Source organism: Malania oleifera, chromosome 6 (assembly GCF_029873635.1).
Source record: "Malania oleifera isolate guangnan ecotype guangnan chromosome 6, ASM2987363v1, whole genome shotgun sequence".
NCBI lineage: Eukaryota > Viridiplantae > Streptophyta > Magnoliopsida > Santalales > Ximeniaceae > Malania > Malania oleifera.
In genome coordinates, this window is record NC_080422.1 from 52,002,446 (window position 1) to 52,022,979 (window position 20,534).

General features: G+C 36.6%; 1 protein-coding gene across 1 annotated transcript; it reads right to left on the reverse strand.

Moving 5' to 3' along the window:
* Positions 1-903: 903 nt before the first annotated feature.
* LOC131158239 (dolichyl-diphosphooligosaccharide--protein glycosyltransferase subunit STT3B) lies at positions 904-19,498 on the reverse strand. The gene is made up of 6 exons (XM_058112967.1): positions 18,299-19,498; positions 17,191-17,727; positions 12,404-12,858; positions 11,558-11,680; positions 1,884-1,943; positions 904-1,284 (listed from the first exon to the last, which is right to left on the reverse strand). The coding sequence occupies exons 1-6, from the start codon at positions 19,238-19,240 to the stop codon at positions 1,155-1,157; spliced, it is 2,247 nt and encodes a 748-aa protein (XP_057968950.1). The 5' UTR covers positions 19,241-19,498; the 3' UTR covers positions 904-1,154.
* Positions 19,499-20,534: the final 1,036 nt, after the last annotated feature.

Genomic DNA, 20,534 nt, shown 5'->3' on the forward strand with positions numbered 1-20,534 from the left:
CGGCAACATTAAGTTTAGTGTCGTTCACAATTAATTTACAACCACTAATGTCAAGTAGGTAAAAATATTGCAAAGCAAAACATGTGAAATATTTAAATCATTTACAAAAAAAAGAGGCAAAATTCATTGCCTTCCAATCCGTCTCAGCTTGTTGAAATGAAAGTTGGGGTTCTCAAGGAACCACACCAAGGAGGTGGAATAAGTAGGGGGCGATCATCCTCCATTGTTGCTAGCAGTTCAATTATATTGAGAGAAGTTTCTTATGATTATTTTGTCTTAGACTTTAATTTTTGATGACCAGAGAGAAAGGAATAAATTAGAATAAGTATGACCGATAACGTCAAAATATTTTTGGGGTTCTTGAGAAATCATACTAGGGAAGGTGGAATAAGTAAGAACAATAGATAGAAATCATTTATAAACCCTAAATTCATTCCCTTCCAATTTGTCTTGGTTCACGGTCACAAAGTTATTACTAGCAAGAAGATCACAGATGGCATGAACGAAAACCTGCCTGGGCACGTCAGCCTGCGTCCTGCAATGGTTTGACAAATTAAATGAAAATGTGAATTCATTACCTAACATGATACTGCGAAGTATGATCGGTGGGCCGTGAGTATAAGCCATGCTGCGTTCCAAATCTCACTAATCTGCCTACTGAATGAAGGGCGGGACTTTGCTGTTTCAATACAAACATAATTACGATGCTTCCAAAAATTGTTTGCTTCGATTCAGCAATTATTTGAAAATGATGTCATGACCATACTATCAAACACTAAAAGAACTATGGTTTCACCCAAAAACAGATTTAAAACTGCCAAATTTTAATCTTATGAACCTGTAAAAATAAGATGCTCCAATCAGGGATCACATAAGAGCAGAAGACAACCATGAAACCACAAGAACAAAACCAAAAGGCAACGCTCCACTAAAAATAAGGGCCTCAAATGTTACAAATGGAAGCTCTAAACAAAATATAGTTAATTCTATCTCTCACATTATAAATAGAAAGCAAACATTTTCAAGTCTTCTTCAGCTCTCACAGTTCATCTATCATTTCCATTTTCCTTCCTGCAGAGAGAGAGAGAGAGAGAGAGGGAGGGAGAGGTCGCCTACTGTGGGGCAGTATTAAGTTACGAAATCCAGATTAAAAATCACCACCTATTGTTGGGTGATTTAACTCTGTAAATCCGAACTATCCAGTTAGACGTGGTGAATGCCTCTTCCAAGTATTCAAGCTTCACATCCTTATTTCCAATTTCCACACCCCTTGCACGATCATATCTGTCATTCCAAAAAATCATTGCAGGGTATTTAATTCAATCAAAATCACAATAAAACACAACCCAAGTTAGAGATACAAGAATAGTTATATTCACACAATCTTTTGTTATTCACAATTCACTCCACCCCATGCAGGAGATGGTGTGCAACACATGCATCCTAAAAACAAATTTGAGATAACCATGACAGGATGCTCCGGAAGGCCTTTTTTTTTTTTTTTATTAGTGTAAAACAGTTGCATTGTAAAAACCACTCAATAACTTCATGACTGCAAACAGCATGTCAAAACCCTAGAAAAATTGATGGAACCTGAGACTTAGGGACTTCAAATGCAAGAGTAATGCAACCCTATCCTTTGACTCATTCTTCAGTGTCCACGTGCAGAAGCTTCTACTATTAATTTTAGGAAAAAAATAAACTGCATCACAGTCTATATACTGTACATTACTTGATTACCAGTCTATACGCTGCAGATTACTTGTTACCAGTTGCTTTACCATTTGACGTATTGTTCACACAAGGTGATATGTATGTCCGCTTGACCATACATGCAGGCATGACATCTAAAAAAGCAATTTATTAAAAGTAAAAAAACTTACCCCGGAGGTTTGCCATATTCTGTCATCAGCTCCCCAAACCGATAGTAAGACAGCTTGTACCTAATCACCAAAACATACAAGAAACTGTAACTAAGAGGGAAATTTACACAACATTAGGCATTGACCATTGTGAGAGTTGCACATTCTAAAATAACAAACTTCTCAGAATTCTCAAAATAAACCAATATCAGTTATTTCATAATCATCATAATGATGTTAGTTAATCACAATGAAATATGGGCTTGATAAAAATCCCATGGTTACACCCCAATGCATAACACACGCAGGCAACCCAGGAATTCTAAATGAATGTCTCAAAATAAAAATTATCAAACAAACTCTAGGCATTCTAAACTATCCCATACATTACTCGAATTATGACTCAATAAAATATCATATAAGATAATCTCAAAAATAAGAGAAGATAATGTGAGGGATAAAGGGGGTTTAGAGATTATCAAGGTACCTTGGATTTCCAGGTAACTCAGGCAGAATCAATCTTGTTTCTTTTCTTTAGATTAATATTTTGGCCTTGCAGTATCTTTTAGCCCCAATATTATAAGCCTGCAATGTCCTAACACGGTCAAATATTCATATAGAAGTTGGTGATTCATCTTAGGTAATCCTTAGTGTTCAGGAATTCCCATGAGTTGCCTTGAGTGGCCTCTAATTCTCATTCAACTGCTTTTACATGTACTGTATTATTGCCAAAATCCTCTATCAGAACGTCCTCACATTTCCTTTTAAAAGCAGCAACCTATTGGTTTATGGCAACACCACTCTTCCAACAAAACGATAATCAGATATGTTGGTTCTCATACACAGAACCCAAAGGGACTTGTGGGCAATTATACTACAAGTAGGCAAACCATATTTTGTGTCAGAATCCAGAGAAACAACATATGAAATGAAAAAAGGAAGCAAGAAACTGAAGAGAAAAAAAACTTTTCTTAAGTGGTGTTTCATGAATTAAAAAATCCCCTGGTGGCTGGGCAGGAAACAAGGAATTGAGGGCAGGGGAAGTTATCTCAGCAAGACAAGGAGTTGAGAGAAGCTACTTGAGCCAGGTGAGTTACTCCTAGGGTGGGACTCTAGAAATTCAATTGCGAGGGTTGGAGAGACTTCTTTGGCTCATCTCCTTTCAGGCAAGGAGCAGCCACTCTTGTTTTCCAATGAGATATTTTGAGTGGGAATTCCATGCTTGATGCCCAATTCCCTTCTCTTTTCAACTCAAATGGAAAATGAGGAAGCTTTGGTGTGTGATTATATTCAATAATCAAAGGAATGGTTTTTGGAATCTGGTTTTCATTAGAGATGCCAAATGGGATGCGGATTAATTCGTGTTTTCTTTCAGAAGTATTGAACAAGGTGCGGGAAAGGGTTAGAGCTAGACTAAGTTTAGCTTCAAAATGCAAGCAAGTTTTAGTGATATTTTCCAAGCAGCTCTTTTGGTAATACTTGCATATAAGAAAGATTTTGAAAGCTGCCCATGTGAAACAATTTGGAAGAGTAAAGCAGCTTCTTGAAGGAGAAAGATTTTGGTGAATCAATGATTTTCCATACAAAAAGGATCAAGGTTTAATTATCTTCTGCTTCATTGCCCATTAGTCAGATGCCCTGCGGAGTTGGACTAATGCAATGATCGCTGACAGGTATCCATTGGGTTTGCTATAGATCCATGAATCCTGAGCTCCTGGCAAGGGCATTTGTCATAAAAGGTACAAAGAGGATTTGTCACTTATTCCCACTGCCATTTTTTAAAAAGTATGGAGGTAAAGAAATAAAAACACTTTTTCAAGGGCTGGAGCTTTCTCCCCAATTTCTGAAAGAGAGATGAATCCAAACTCCATTTTTGGGGAAGGAAGGGTTTTATTTCTGCCTCCAATGACCTCATAAATGTTGTTCATTGTTACTCCCTATACGTTCCCTATGAAGAGTTTTTTTTGTATTTCATTGCTTTTCTCGGCAATCTTTCTTCCCATTTCAATACAATGCTATTTATCTATTGATCATGAAATGAAAAGAAAAGGGTAGTTGATAAAATAAGGATCTCCGTTTAGTGAATAAGATGGATAGGCATATTGAAAGTAGAAGTCTTGGGAGAAATGGAGAGGCTTTAATTGGTAAGGAACAGTAGAGGTGAAACGAATGCATACCAACAACTCAAGCAAAAAGGTGGTATAAAAGGTGGGAACAATGTAGAAGCATGGAAATTTTTGGAAAATATAAAGGTGACAGCTAAAACAAAAGGCTGGTACAAAACATCACAACAATGTAGAAGCATAAAAAACTTCGGAAAACATAAAGAGGGGACAAAAGAATGCCAGAAAAAGCAATTAGCAAAGCTAAAAATTGAATAACTTCAATTGTTGCAGCCTTCTCCCCCCATATCTACACAGTTCTTCATTTGGTTCATCATTTTAACAACATGGGCATGAGTAACTTTAGCATTCTATTTCACTCCATTTAAATTGCTGGCACTATGATTCTTTCTCAGTACAATACATCCATTATCTGGGGTAACTACTCACCAGTAACAATTTTAAATGAGATCTTGACAGCAGTAGAACTACAATGACAATTAAAGTAAAATTGAGCTAGAATAAAAAAACTAAGCCGTTCAGTTGTGGAAAATATTTTCCATTTTTCAATTTTTAGTTTTCTAGAAAATTATAAAAATTTTAGCTTATTTTTTAATTTTTTAAAAATTTGTATTAAGCAGGTAGAAAATTAAGAGTTTGTTTAAATGTGCAAAACAAAATTTCAATTTTATTTTAGATTTTAAAATAATCATAAAAAAACAACTTGTTTTCCAAATTTTATTTAAAGTAATCTTTGGAATCATGAATTTTGGGGCTTAAATTTGGATTTGTGTGGATTTAAAAGAAATTATATACATAATCCATACAAACTAAAGTCCAAGATCCAAATACCATGCTCACATATGCAACATAGGAGTTGGAAATCTAGAAAAATAATGAAAAAGATGTTTTCCAAATTTTCTAAATAAATTTGGACATTTGGAAAGTAAGGTGGCATTTGTGTAATTATTTAAAAAATTAAAAATGAAAAACAAAACCATTTTCACAAGAAAATAGTGCCCTATTGTTGTTCATTTATTTCATAAAATTGTTGTAAGAATGAAAAATTAGCTAACTTTTTTGCAATTTTTTGGAAAACTAAAATGGAAAATGAAAACTATTTTCCAAAACTAAACAGTCCCTAAAGTTCTTCAAGTATGAATTAACAAAGTAGCAAAAGTATCATTTCATAACCAGCCATCTCTCCATCAGTTTCCCCATGGGTGGTTCCTCATCCTTCAACCCTGGGTCACGAGCCTAGCTTGTTCAGGGCATTATGCTTTCTTGTGACAGCTTGTCTCATGCATTGGAGATGGGCTTCCATCATGTAAATACTAGTGTATGTTTATTTTCTACTAGTTGTTTCTCTGCATGCCAAATAAGGTAGTACGACTCCTCGGTTATTTTGATGTTTCCTAGTGCCAAGATGATATTTGCATATAAAGCTCTTTAGGAGAGGGTGAGTGTTCATCAATCTTGTAAAACTCACGAGCTATTGTCAACATATTTAGCCTACTTGCCTCCCTCGCTAAAGACACAATGTTAACGGAGGTGTTGTTAATGAATTACGTTGCTTCAATGTTTACTGCTTGCTTGCAACTGCTTTCATAATTGCTTATTGCTTCCACTGCTATTTGATTGAATGTTAATGAAAGTGTTTCGTGGATGAATTGTGGTAACAATAGGACTAGTTAAGCAAGAGTGCTTTAGCTAGCGCTACACAGTTCTTTCACAAAGGTGTGAAAATAGTCAGCTCGTGACACCTGGTATCAAAGCTCGGTTCTCGGTTAGTTCCTACGTGAATTCAGTTACCTTCGTTGTGGGATTGGGAAAGCTTTGGTAGATGACCATGGCACCAACCAATGCTGAGAGAATCAGTGTGCTGGAAGCACAGGTTGAGACAACAGCCAACAATGTGGCCGCAAAGGTTGCCCAACCAAGGCGACTTGTTGATGAAGTGATGGAATCACAAAAGCATCAAGCAAGTTTGATAGGTGAAAGGTCAGAGGACTTTCACCATACAGTGGAAACTTTGCAATCGCGGATAGCTGATCTGGATGCAAAGATGAATTTGATGGTTCTTGCTATGGCAAACTATAACACTTTGGAATTTAGCAAGACCAAAATACCAGAACGTATGGGGGTGCCCATGATGCAAAGGAGTTGGAGAACTTTTGTTGGAGTAGTACTTTTGCGCTGTGAGGACGGCCTCATAACAGGTCAAAGTGGATACTGTGACCATGTACTTGGTTGATGACGCCAAACTATGGTGGCGTACCAAGTACAATGAAATTGAAAATTGACGATGTGCAGTGGATAATTGAGCAGACTTTAAGAGAGAGCTAAAGGCCCAATTTTTTCTTGAGAACGTTGATTACAATGCTAGGAAAAAGCTGAGAGACCACAAACATACTGGGTCAATCAAGGAATACGTGAAACAATTTTCAGCTTTGATGTTGGATATCCGAGACATGTCGGAAAAGGATAAGTTGTTCTATTTTCTTAAGGGATTGAAACCATGGACAAGAACTGAACTTCATAGGCAAAGAGTTTAAAACTTGTCTACTGCGCAAAACTGTCGCAGAATGCTTGACTGTCTACGCTGGTGATAACACTGCTTTGCCCAAAGAGTTTGGCGTAGGGGCAGACAGTGGAAAGTCTTTCAAGAGGGCAAACCCAAGAGTGGGGGAGCCGACTAAAAGGCCTCAACTTCGAAGGAAGTTTCATCGTCTTGAGGATTCAACACACCCAATAGAAAGGGTAAAATTTCATGCTACTTGTGTGGAGGCCCTAATAGAGTTATAGAGTGCTCACACAAGGGATCGCTCAATGCCTTACAAGCTTCCACTTCGGGATAAGTGGTGAAAAGTGATGAGGAAGAGGAGGATACCCCGAGGATGAGTTCAATGCAGCTGGTGAGTGCATTGGAAAAGCAAGGGAAAGCTCCAAAAGTTACACAAGCAAAAGGACTGATGTTTGTGGACTTGAGGATCAATGGGAAGACTCGCGCTACGGTGGATACCGAGGCTACTTATAATTTTGTTTCGCAGCCGAAAGCATGGAGACTCAGCTTATCTCTAGAGAAAGATACAGGACGCATGAAAGCAGATAATTTTGTAGCCCAGCCTACTCTGGAAGTAGCCAAACAAGTGATTGTAAAGCTTGGCAGTGGGAAGGTTATGCGAATTTCACAACGGTGCCATTGGATGACTTTCCAGTCATTTTGGAAATAGAATTCCTGAAGGGGACGAAGGCAATGCTGATGCCTTCTGCTGGTTCCCTATGTCTGATGAGAGATCACCCTTACATGGTGCAAGCCGTTGCAACGAAAGGAGACGATGGGAAGTTCCTTTTAGCCATGCAACTCAAGAAGGAATTGAGAACGGGTAAGCAGACATATCTAGCCATGGTGGTGGTAGATGAAATAGTAGGCCAAGAGTGGGTGCTTACAACCATCCAAGCGGTGTCAGATGAGTACAAGGAGGTGAGGATGGATAAGCTGCCTCATAACTTGCCTCCATGACGGGCTATGGAGCATGGGATCGAGTTGTTGTCATGAGTGAAACCACTTGCTAAAAGGCCATATCGGATGGCGCCTCTAGAGCTAGTAGAGTTGGGGAAACAACTTGATGAGTTGTTGGAAGTAGGATATGTTCACCCTTCCAAATCATTGTTCGGAGCATCAGTGTTATTTCAGAGGAAACATGAAGAGCATCTACGAAAGGTGTTCGCCAGGCTGAGGGGGAATAGTCTGTATGTGAAGAAAGAGATGTGCTATTTCACTCAGCGAAGCAACAAAATTCTTGGTTATGTGATTGAGCGAAGTCATATCCGGAGGGATACGGAGAAGGTAAGAGCGATTCAAGAATGGAAGATCCCCACGACAGTGAAAGAGTTGGTTCCTTTCTTGGCATTGCCAAATACTATAGGAAGTTCGTAGAGGGGTATTCGAGGAGAATGACTCCAATGATAGAACTACTAAAGGAGAGGTATTATTGGCCGCACATGCATGATGATATGGTTCATTATACCTAAACTTGTCTCACTTGCCAACAAGACAAGGTGGAGCAGAGGAAGATTGCAAGGCTGCTGGAGCCCCTACCAATACCATCCAAACCGTGGGAAAGTGTCTCACTGGACTTCATCACCAACTTGCCTAGAGTGGGACATGCAGGGTTTATACTTGTGGTTATAGACAGGTTTTCGAAGTATGGTACGTTCATATCCGCACCAAAGTACTGTTCGACAAAGGAGATGACACAATTATTTTTTACGACTATTGTGAAATATTGTGGTGTTCCCCAAGACACTGTTAGTGACCGACACTCAAGATTTATTGGCAACTTCTGGACAAAACTTTTCAAAATCCTTGGGTCACATTTTGACATCTCTTCGAGTTACCATCCAACGTCAGACAGACAGATGGAGAGAGTCAATGGGCTACTAGAAGAGTACTTGCGTCATTTCGTTAACGACAACCAGAATAATTGGGTGCAACTACTTGATGTGGCTCAATTCTATTTCAATGCCCAAACGAGCTCAACAACCAACAAGAGCCCTTTTGAGCTTGTTAGAGATCAGTTGCCATTGTTACCTCACACAGTGGATGAGCCTTGCAGAGGAAAGAGTCCCAGGGCATACATCTTCACCAGAGAATGGAGACAGAATGCAGAGATTGCTTGAGCATATCTAGAAAAAGCTTCTAAGGAGATGAAAAAGTGGGCAGATCAAGGGAGAAGACCGCAGCACTTCAACGTAGGTGACTTGGTGCCTGTTAAGCTCAATCCTGAACAAATCAAGTCACTACGAGGACGAGATAGGAGACTACTTCACAAATATGAAGGACTAATCCCCATCTTGGCCAAAGTCGGGAAGGTCTCTTACAGAATCGATCCTCCAACTTGGATGAAAGTGCATCCTGTGTTTCACGTCAGCTACCTCAAGCAATTCAACGCCAACACCAACGATCCAAGCAGAAGTCAATCAAACAGAGTAGAATTGAAGACAGTGCAACCTGACAGACGTGAAGTTGAAGATATCCTTGCAAATAGAGAGTTCATATCCTCAAGGAAGAAGCGGCGGGAGTTCTTAGTGAAGTGGAAAGGCCTTGGTGATGAAGAAATCAATTGGATTTCTGTGGAAGATATGCAACCATTCGTGGACAAAGTTGAAGTGTACCTAACGTCAAAGTCTACGAGAACGTCGACCGCATAAATGGGGGAGCGTCACAGATCTAGCTTGTTTAGGACATTATGCTTGCCTGTGACCGCTTGTCTCATGCGTTGAGGATGAGTTTCCATCATGTAAATACTATAGGTTTATTTTCTACTAGTTGTTTCTTTGTATGCCATATAAGTCAGTATGACACCTCAGTCACTTTGATGTGAGTGCATGAACATGGAACATATCCATGTTTTGCTCCTACACAGTTCTATTATATGGAAATATGGATCTTTTCTCAATTTTAATCACATTTATAATTTTAGAGCAAAGGCAAAAATTAAAAGAAATATGTTTCTTGGCATAAAAATAGAATACTCATAGTTCCCACACCCACGGTTTAAGAGGCAATATAAAATTGAACACTAATGGTAAAGCTAATATAGAACATTTGCATGTTCAATTCCATACAGGCTTTTAAACTTTGTAGGAACTATTTACTTTTATACAAAACAACATACGTTTTGACTCTTACTTCCCTAACCATTTTAAATTGTGGAGGAAAAGAAATAAAAGAGCTTCCTAAGAATCAGCACACCGCTGAATATAATCAAACACAAATGGACTAGCAATATTACTATTTGACATAATGGATTCTACATAGCCAACCATTTCTCACGCCCTGTTTTGCAGGTGAATTCTCTTTTGTTGCTGTTTTTTGTACATGGGAATGAATTCTTTCTCTTTTTCTTTTGTTTTTCTGATTTTTTTTTAAAAAAGGTAAATGTTCTAAGCCTAACACAAGCATATATGCACGGTTTTTAGAAGTTTACTAATTCGAAAAAACAAGAGCTCACAACCATGGCAACAACGACCCATTACATAATGTCCATGACACTTGCAACTGGTACAATATGACTTCACTCATTCAGCTACACCACATAGCTACCGAGAAAAAGCTAAGAAGAGAATGATCATGAGGACAAACATGGGATGAAAGCTACAATAATTTAGAGCAGAAGACCTTGTGCAAACTACAGTCATGGAATAAACAAAGATTATTCAAAACAAGATGTGACTACTGGCCATGCATGGAAGTCCAGTCATAATCCTTGTCAAACAGACAAGCATCCAATAAGATTTCCCAACTTGCATAACTACAGCTCTATATTCTATGTGAGCTGTTTGAAGCCCCACAATACAAATTCAGAACACTTTGCACACTATCAACAAAGAATTAAAAATAACAACCTATCAAACAAACAGAAAAGTTCAAATGATGTCCTCATAGGAGCAAAAAAATTAAATCAAACCAAGGCAACAAGAATATCTAATGAAATGGAAGTGAAGTAGGCAAAGTCGAGTAAAGACCTACAAACATTCACAAACATTTCAAGAGTTCTAGATGTCAAAGTCAACAAGGATATTTAGTTCTTACAAAGGATATTTGCTTATCATACAGCCTAACGGAAATAAGTTTGACCAAATTTCTGCCTGATACATCATATTGATAATAGCAGTAATTTCTGACATAACAAAGGTGGGAATCTCAAAAAGATTTCATCTCACGTGCTCTTTTCTCAAAATGTATATAAATAGAAGCCTTGCGAACTCATAAGGTACATTTTCAAAATAAACAGTTATATAGAAACTCAGTGACAACACCTGAAAAAGGTCTATTGAAATAATCCATGTGGACCATGTGAATATTCAAATATCAACTGCATGACCCACAGAGAGAAGACTGCCCTCCCCACTTAGCCCAAGTAAAAACTTTGCTACTTATACCTGTGCTATTTGTCTAATAAATAAAAAAAATCAAATTTTACAATTTATATGGGCTTTGCAAGACATAAATATCTTTTAATATCCAACTTGCACTCAAAGCCAGTTATCCATACTGCGAATTGTTTCACATGCATCTCAGATTCTCAATTCATACAATTGATCATACTTACAACATCTATTGCGTACATTTATCCAAGAACAAGTCATCAGCAAAAACAAAAACTTTTCTTTCTTTAAACTTTCCAATTTCTCCTGTTTTTAACATATCTAGAGAATTCAAAAGCATGGTTTCACACTAAACTATCTCAAAGTAAATTTACGACGGAATCAAAGACAATGAGTATGAGTTTTTGCAACTTCCACATATAAAACAGTGCCCACTACTACTGGAAAAACTATTCCTCAATTCTCAATTTAAATTGTTTACCAGTAATGTACAAGTAGCTATAAAACCTAAGATTATGCCTCAAGGTTGGTAGATGTTAAGACTGCATTAGCCTACTATTAACCATATTTTGGAATAAATATAGGCTGAGGTTGTATTTTGGAAATTATTCGCAAGAAATTCACATATCCATTTGCATAGCATGTACATAATAAGAACATCAGCAACAATGTGCACGTGATAAAAGCCAAGAGATTTACATGAGGCAATTTAACATCTTTGGAGCTGCACCCTTGTCTACACGATACTCGCCATTAACAAGGTAATCAGGTTCCTTAATGATTGGGAAAACTCCGCCTCCAATCCTCACCATCCACAAAAATCTAGGATAAAATGACCTTGTGTTAGTATATGACAAAAAGTCAATGACAAATTCAAAAATATATAATCATAATCAATCAATCAAAGATAGGTGTCCACAATTTTTAAAAATAAAAAAGTCCAGACAGAGCATGGAAATGCTTGCATAAATTTCAGAATCAATTTAATACTGTCCCATATCTATGAAAGGAAACTATTATAACTTCAAAACATACTACCAACTGTATAAAAGCCAAAACTAGATGATGACGACACAAGTCCAATTCAGCCAATAACCAACCCACACGCGAATATTTGCCCAAAGATGATAACCTTAATCACGAAAATGATGACCCTTTACTATCAGTCATGATTAATAACTTTAATAAGCTGCCAGACCAAATAAGGAACCTTTGATGATTTAAATCCTTCTACTGCATATTGTTGTATATTCGCAGCCTATGGACAAAATATTTGGAAGTTCAGATCTACGCAATGCTCATTTCTTATACATATAAACAACACCATTATCCCTCATAGTAATAAGAAAAGATAATAAGAGGATGCAGAGGTGATCATGATGCTTAATACAAATATAAAAGTTTCTGATTATTTCTTTTTTGCTTTCTAAGGTACATCGGGAAAATAAAATAAATAAAAGTTGAGGGTTGCTTAAATAAAACAAGAGCACTTTACATTACTCCATAAACATCAAAGTATTGAAAATGACATTTCCTTGTCCTTACTTGTTAATATCATCAGAAGAATACCCAGTAACACCTCCAAAGACAACCAAGACATAATCCACATCAAGTGATCTCATTATTTCATATGCTTCATCTTCATAAGATGACATTGCACGTCCAACAGTAGCAATGTGTGTATTGTTCCAGGTGTTGTTGTCAACAATAACAGTTCTATTTCCCATGGCAGTGATCTGGTACCCATAGTCCCACCATGACATCACCTTAGCATCTGGAGGAGTGTTCTTTCGAAGCCAAAAGTATGCCTCACGATAATCGTCAAAAATAACCCTGTTTCCATAGGCTCCTCTTGCAGCCAAAACAATTGAAGGAGATGAGTATGCCTCTGAAGTGACCCAGGTACAGTGGGTAGCATATTTACTGAGCAAGTAAAAAGCACCGAGAAGCAATGCAATAGCACCATTTCTTTGGAAAGGCATCGATTGATCAAGTGAAGCCTGTTTTCACAAAGAATGTGAGGTAGATTTTTTTAAACTGCCACCAAAACAGAACTAAAGAAAATCCTTCACGTGTGATGCAGGATCAAATGCCTAAAATTTTTAAAATTACCACAAACTATACTCTAGCAGTTACTGTAGCACATGCTCGCTCTACTAATCATAAAGCACCAGAATATTTTTAGGTACATTCCATCCCTTGAAGTTCTATACTTAAAGGTATCTTGCTCACTTGAGATCAAATCCATTTTAAGATTACAATTCATTTTTATATTAGAGTTGTACTGTATAAAGAATTCTAATTGAAGCAAACAGTTCTGTCCAGTTATATTGTAGTGGTATTCAAGAAAGAGAATTTCTTCCTTTTCTACAGTTTTAGAATACTAAACGCCTGCTCCTTGGCTCAATATGCATACTCTACTGCTCACTCTTTTGAATAATTTAGGTGCCTTTTGATAAAATTAGTTGTTAAGTTCTGAATTAGTGATCTGAAACCAATGCCAATTGGAATCATCAACCACCCAACAGTTAGGCTGTTTGGTAGTTGGCCTGTTCAAACTCTTAATATGTATATTTTTTACTGTTCAACATTTTAAACATTGTTACTCAGTAATTGTTTGATATATATAAGAAATACAAGAACGAATCGAAAATATTCCTAATTAAACATTACAGATCACAAAATATTTACAGATCATGAAAAAAAATGTTAAATGCAGATGATAAAAAAAATGCAGATCATAAGGTTAAAAATATAAAGATAATAGCACATAAAAAACAGAACATACAAAATAACACACATTGCCACAGAAAAAAAAAAAAAAAACTGCATCATAATTACAAATAAAAAAATATTTGCATCACCAAAATAGAGGATAACCGAAAGAGATTGCATCAAAATTACAGAAAAAATGCAGCCATGGACAGACGCAAATCATCAGCTTTCTGATCTGGTGTAATCATTTGCAGATTGCACAGACCCAAAATGCTTTCTTTTGACCCAGAGTTCCAACCTGCACAAGCTGATCAGACCTTCGCCCCAGGCAGCACCAAACCGCCATTTATCTTGCACTGTATTCACAGTTTGCAAATACACAACCCCAACCGCAGTTCCAAACCACCCCCCCCCCCCCCCAACTCAGCCTCAAATAAAAAGGGATTGCATGAAGAGTTTGCATCACAATTACAGATCAAAAAGCCATGTAAAAAGACCAAAATCAACATCTGCCGGTGCCCCTCAATTGCAGATCACAACAACTCCAGTCTCAATCACAGTTTGCAACTATAGTGGAGATGAGGAAGAAGTTGACCACAAGATCATTGTGTCATGGTCTCATGGATGAGCAGTAGGGATGAGGAAGGGAGGAAACAGCAGGTCAAGGAAGGGAGATATTTGGCAGGAGTGAAGGGTAGGGGGTAGGGTTTAGTCTGTAAATATTGTTAAGTATTGAGTGTCTCCCCAAGTAAATAAGTGATACTGAGCGCTTATTCCAATATGTAGACAAGTGAGGCTGGTTGACTTGGAACGTTTGGTAAAATTAAGTGTTAAATGCTGAACATTTAATTTAAATCTGATTTTGTAAACCAGTTCCGAATTGCACTTGAATGATCACTGAATCTAAATATATATTCTTTTAACTGTTTGGTATCTAATATTTGAATGCATATTTATTTTTCAATTTTCCTTTCAACTCTTAGGAACACAAATATTTAATAAAATTAACAAAAAATTACATAAACTAAAGTATTTAATTTAATATAATTATTTTTTCTTGCTATCTAGTTAATTAATAATTATAAATAAAATAATATAATTTATTTTATACAAAAAAAATTATTATTTCAATTTTAACCAATTCGGTGTTGAGTTTTTCGTCATTTTCAATTCCAAGGGATAAAATTATAAAATACCTATGAATTTAGCACTTACCTCATGTCTAATTCTATCAAACGAATTTAAAAAAAAATTCAAAGCTACTGGTCTAATGTCTAACCGGTCACTTATTTAGTGAACTGGTTCAATACCCAACCTCTATTCAAAGGTCATTCAAATCAAACAAACGACCCCTTAATATTGAACCATTCAAAACCAATACAAACCAATAAGTGCAAACAAAAGGCAATTGAGTATCCTTTACTGAGTTTTACACGACAAAATTTTGATTAGGGTTTACATCTGCCATGTTAACAAAACACAGTTTAATTAAGGACTTGTTTGGTAGCATTTTTATTTTTATTTTTTTTAATATCTCTATAGTGAAGAAAAAAAGTATGACAAGGCACTTTTTTATGTTGCTAGTATTTCTGTTTTTGTTGTCTAGAAAAGCTAAAAACTAAGGGACCATTTGGTATCATTGTCAAAAAGCACAAAAATGAAAACCAAAAACCAAAAACAGAAACTAAAAACCAAAAACTAGCAACATATTTGGCTAATATTTATAAAGCTAAAATAAATTTAAAAATGCTAATTTTCATCTATAAATCAAATAATATTAAAAACTATAATTAAAATAATAAAATTGCAAAATAATGCACATTAAAAAAAATACTAAAAAATAAATAAAAATTGCTATAATTATTTTACTTAATTGTTAGACTTTCAAAATTTACTTTACAATAAAATTTTATTGGACATGACAATTGAAAAATAATAAAAATACTTTGTAATTGACTTTATTATTAATTTTTGAAATTTATGTATATTTTTATTTCAATTATATCTAAATTCATATGATCATTTTATTTATTGTTAATTTAAAAGTATATAAATGAATGATTTAATCTAAAAGAACTATTTCTGGATATTAAAATTTTTGGCAATAGGTTGTCAAAACAACTGAAGACCATAAAATCTAGTTTCCAATTTTTCACAAATAGCAGAAAATCGACAACAGAAAACTGACAACATATAAACACATTTTTATAATATGTTTTTTCACTATACAGTAATAGAAACAGAAACAGGAAACACAAAATAGTAATGATACTAATTAGGCCCTAAAATTTTGTTTTCACGACCTATGGCAAGAATACTTTAATTTCTAAACTTAAATTTTGTGATTAAATCAATTATGTATAATTTTTAGGGCAAAAGGCATTGATCTCCCTTGACGTTTGGCAAAAAGTGATTAACCTTCCCTGAGGTTCTAAAATACTTAGGAACTTCTCTGAGGTTTCAAGATCGAAGGACTTTCCCTAAGATCTGTCAAAAACACACAAACCTCTCCTTATATTTTGCAAAAAGACAAATCTTTTGAGAAGAGATTTTTGCCTTTTTGGCAAATCTTAGGGGAGGTTTGTGATATTTTTTAAACCTCAGGAGAGGTCAATGGGATTTTTGAAATCTCAAGGGAGGTCCTTGTCTTTTTGGCAAACCTCAAAGCAGGTTAGCGTCTTTTACACTAATTTTTTTATTAAAATTAAAATAGAAAGACCATGTGAATTTAAAATGTAATTGAAATAAAAATATCCATAAAATTTCTAATAACACCAAAAAGTGAGTTTTGAAATATATTAGTAATTAAGTAAAATAATTAAAATATTTTCTATTTTTATTATAATATTTTAGTCACATTTTTTAATTGTTATTTGATTCAAGGATAAAAATGAGCACTTATTCAATCAAATTTTTAATTTGTTTGTATTAGAAATATTAACCACCAAGTCACTAGTTTTCAATTTTCAGTTTTTTGTTTCCAGTTTTTTCAGTTTTCATTTCTGGTTTTTGTTTTCATAATTTTCGACAATGATACCAAACAGCCCCTAAAAGAAGCCATCTGCAACGTATAGCTACTTACAAACTTATGCTCACAGTGAAATCGTGTTTCATGTGAATAACCTGTAAGGAGAGACACATCACTTACACGCAATGTAATTCAAAGTTCAAACAATCATCAATTGGCCAACTATTTGACAATATCCACTCAACAAAGGAGGGAAAAAGAAAAAAACAGGAACAGCCAGTTTTCTTCTCAACAATTTCAAAACATTTAGATCATGAACAAGCAGGCATGGGAATTTTAAACTCCAATGGAACAACCAAAAAATGCTGCAGCAAAGCAATATGAAAACTATAAAAGATTTGATTTGTGTTGGGGTGGATGCTCAAGATAGCTTTTTGGGGGAAGGAGCTTCACTTCTGATTTTTAGAAGTAGTGGCTTAACATTCTCCAATTTTTTATTTAGAGGACAGCATTTTATTAGATGTAGAGGCTCCCATCAATTTTGTTGATTCTCTTTCTTCTAAATTCTTATAGGGTTGTAATGCTGCATCTTCTTGTTGCCTTTAGTGTCTTTATTTACTTAACTATAAATAGTATACTCAATACATACCTTGGAAGAAGCTTTTGCACTAGATGTTCCCTTGGTAGAACCAGTCTGGGAAACCTTGCCCTTTGATCTCACTACAGAAGTCAAATTCTTTATGGTAGCAGAAACTGCAATCGCACTAACAAGGCATACCGCAGGTGTTGCAACAAGAATTAATCGAACCATGACACCCGCAAAGTACATGCTAGTGAGACCATACATAACTATAAATATTGTTGCATCCGTTAAATGTTTGAAACAGAAATATAGACCAGCTGGAAAAAGGAAAAGCAGGATGTGGAAATCAAACATGAAGGATGACCATGCTGTTGGCTGATGCTCAGAGACAGATGCAATTATTGGGATGTGATCCTTTGCATAAGTTGGGTCCAGCAAGGAGTAAAATCGGCCTGTCCATGGAGATATATATCCAGATGCTGTTCCTACGCCCAAAGCAACAACACCAAGCCCCACTGCGCAGGTGACAGTAATCCTCAAAAATGCTTGAAACAATTTTGGATCACTTAACAGGTGTTTAACCCAGTCTAAGAAGTAAAACACCTGCAAGAACAGTTAAAGTATGTGAAACATAAAGAATTGTATGCTCGCCCCATCAATGAGAAATGACCAGTATTTATTCAAGGCTAAAGTTAACCACCAAGGGGGAAATGGAAAAGAAAAGGAAAGCCAGAAAACAGAAATCATCCATAAGCAGTAGCAACTTGGGATGGTTGACTATTAACTACAATGACCAACAGACACCTGATGATAAAGTGCAAATTCGTACAAGCAAAGATGCTATACAAATAAGCACAAAGTAATTCACATTTACTGACATGAAATCATCAAACTTTTAAAGTGTTATGGGGGAAAAAAAAAAAAGGAAATAAGAAACATTAGAAAAATGAAACACCAATTAGAAATAGCTTTCTGGTGAGTATCTAGAAGTAATAATTTTCTATTCATGACAAAAATAATGGAAAAGTAAAATACTTGCAGCCAATTTACAGTTGGCATCAAAAGAAAGGAGGAAGAGAAAAGATTTCAGGCACAAGTAGGTAAGTAAGAAACAATCATCCACATGACATCTAAAATCATCAAGTCACAGAAAACAGAGAGACAAACTCAGCACCTGCATCAAGAAAAACAGACCCATCGCAGCCATATGCTCTCCAGACTGCACGTGCTGGAATCCCACAAACCGGATTTGCATTGCAAGCAGCATTCCCACAACATACATGCAATTATACGCTACATACAACCTCAATGAATACCTCCCGGTAATCAATAGAACCATAACATAAAGCGGAATTAAATTGATTATAAAAACATAACCACCCCATGCCGAAACCATATAGAAGTACCCAAAAGCCGACGCCAAAGCCCAAGCGAGCGAGCCCGTGTTCACCGCCTTAACGAAGAGGTAAAAAGTTAGCAACAGAGCAAAAATGGCAACGCCCTCATTATCATACGAGCCTGCGACCGACCTTGAGATGTAACCGGGGCAAATGGCAATCAGTGCCGCAGCAACAAGCCCTGCACCGGAATCCCAAATCTCTTTCCCGAAGAAGTACGCAACCAATGTGGTGTTCGACGCAAAGAACGGCGCCGTCAACACACAGACCTCGCGGATATGAACGGCGAACCTCAAGAATCGCACGACCCAGTAGATTAAGGCGGCAGTGACCATAAGACCAGGGTAGAGAGTGCCGCCGATGATTCGACCTAGGGGGTACCAGCTCTCGAAATCGAACCAATTCCAAAAGTCGTAGAAACCCTTCTCGGTCAAGAAGACGGTGGTTCGGTAATTGAAGTAGGGATCGAACTCGTGGATCATGCTCTCATAGCGAAGAACGCTGAAGAGACGAGTGATGAAAGCCAACACATAGACAAGGAAGAGGATGGTCACTCGGATCAGCAACTCCTGCTGCTTGGTCTTGAGCTTTAGGGTCCTGAGGGAGAAATTGTTCAAGGACGATAACAGATCTGGTTTGACGGCTGCTGCCACCGTAGCAGCCGTGGAATTGGATCCCGGCGACTTGACGCCGTTGGCGGGCTCGACCTTCCCAGCCATGCTGAGAACGGAATGCTTAACAATCTCTCCGAAAAAAGAATCGCTGGTTCGAGATTCAGTCCTGAAGCAACCGGGAATCCATCAAAATTTTCTCTTTCGTTTTCTCGGGAAAACGTGGGTGGGCTAAAGGAAAAAGGAAAAACCCTACGTGCCTTGGAAATTTCTGTAAAACAGTGAGGGGGTTTGAATCTCTTGTGAATCCGGAGGGGTATATGGTGCGACCAACGGCGTTTTTTTTTCTTTTCCTCTCGCCTTTTTGGACAAAGAGTATATACTATTAATAATGTAATTTTTATTATAAAAGAGGAAAATAAATAAATAGAGACGAGACCAAAATTTACATGGTTTGATTATGCCTACTTCACAAGCGGATGGGATTAAAATTTTAATATTACGGGAGGAATTATAATATGATATGTGTAAGAACTCGAACTGTGATATAGATAATTAATTAATTAAGAGAGGGGTAAATTGGTAATTAAGCAAGCATCTTCGACGAAGCCAAAGTTCGTTGATGAAGTCTTTACAGTTCTCAGGGACGAAGTGCAGAATCTCGTCGATGAGAAGTGGCAGAATCAAAGAGTTATAAATAGATATTTTCATTACTTCTCAGCTAAGAAATCTCAAATTCTCTCTCTATTTCTCTAAAAACTCAACCTACTCTATATCTCTCTAGATTTCTTCGCCCTACGTCACTGGAATCAACAATCCAACGTTATCACGAGGATCAGGAAAGAATTCTCTACAAGTTCTACAAATTGGATTTTCGTTTCGGGCGTTCTCGGGTTTTGACCCAAAATAGAGGTAAGGCTCGGTTTTTCAGTTCTAATTCAGTAGTCTAGTAGGTAACAGAGTTGTGAGCGAGTTTTGTACTGTGGGTTGTAGGTTTTGGAACTTGGTTCGTGGTTTAGGGGCCTTGGAGTTCGGGATTTGTCATTTAGGAAAAGGTAAGGGAATTCAGTTTATGTCGGTTATTTTTGAAATCGGACTCGGTAGAAATGTAGTTCACGATCCTGTGTGTGTTTTGGTTACTCATTTGGGAAAATCTAACAGGTAAAATTGTGGATTTTTCATGTAACAGGTTTTGGGAAAAAGGGGGTATTGGGCTGCATTCCCTAGTTTTGTTGGAAAACCTTTGGTATATTGTGTTATGTACTGTGTTAGGGATGGTCGTGCCTTGACTTTATTAAACTGTGTACGTTTGAAAAATCAAGATTTATAGATTACCAAATGGGTATGGTTTGTTTGGTTATATGAGCATGTATGGCTGTGTTTTAAAATGAAATACAATAGG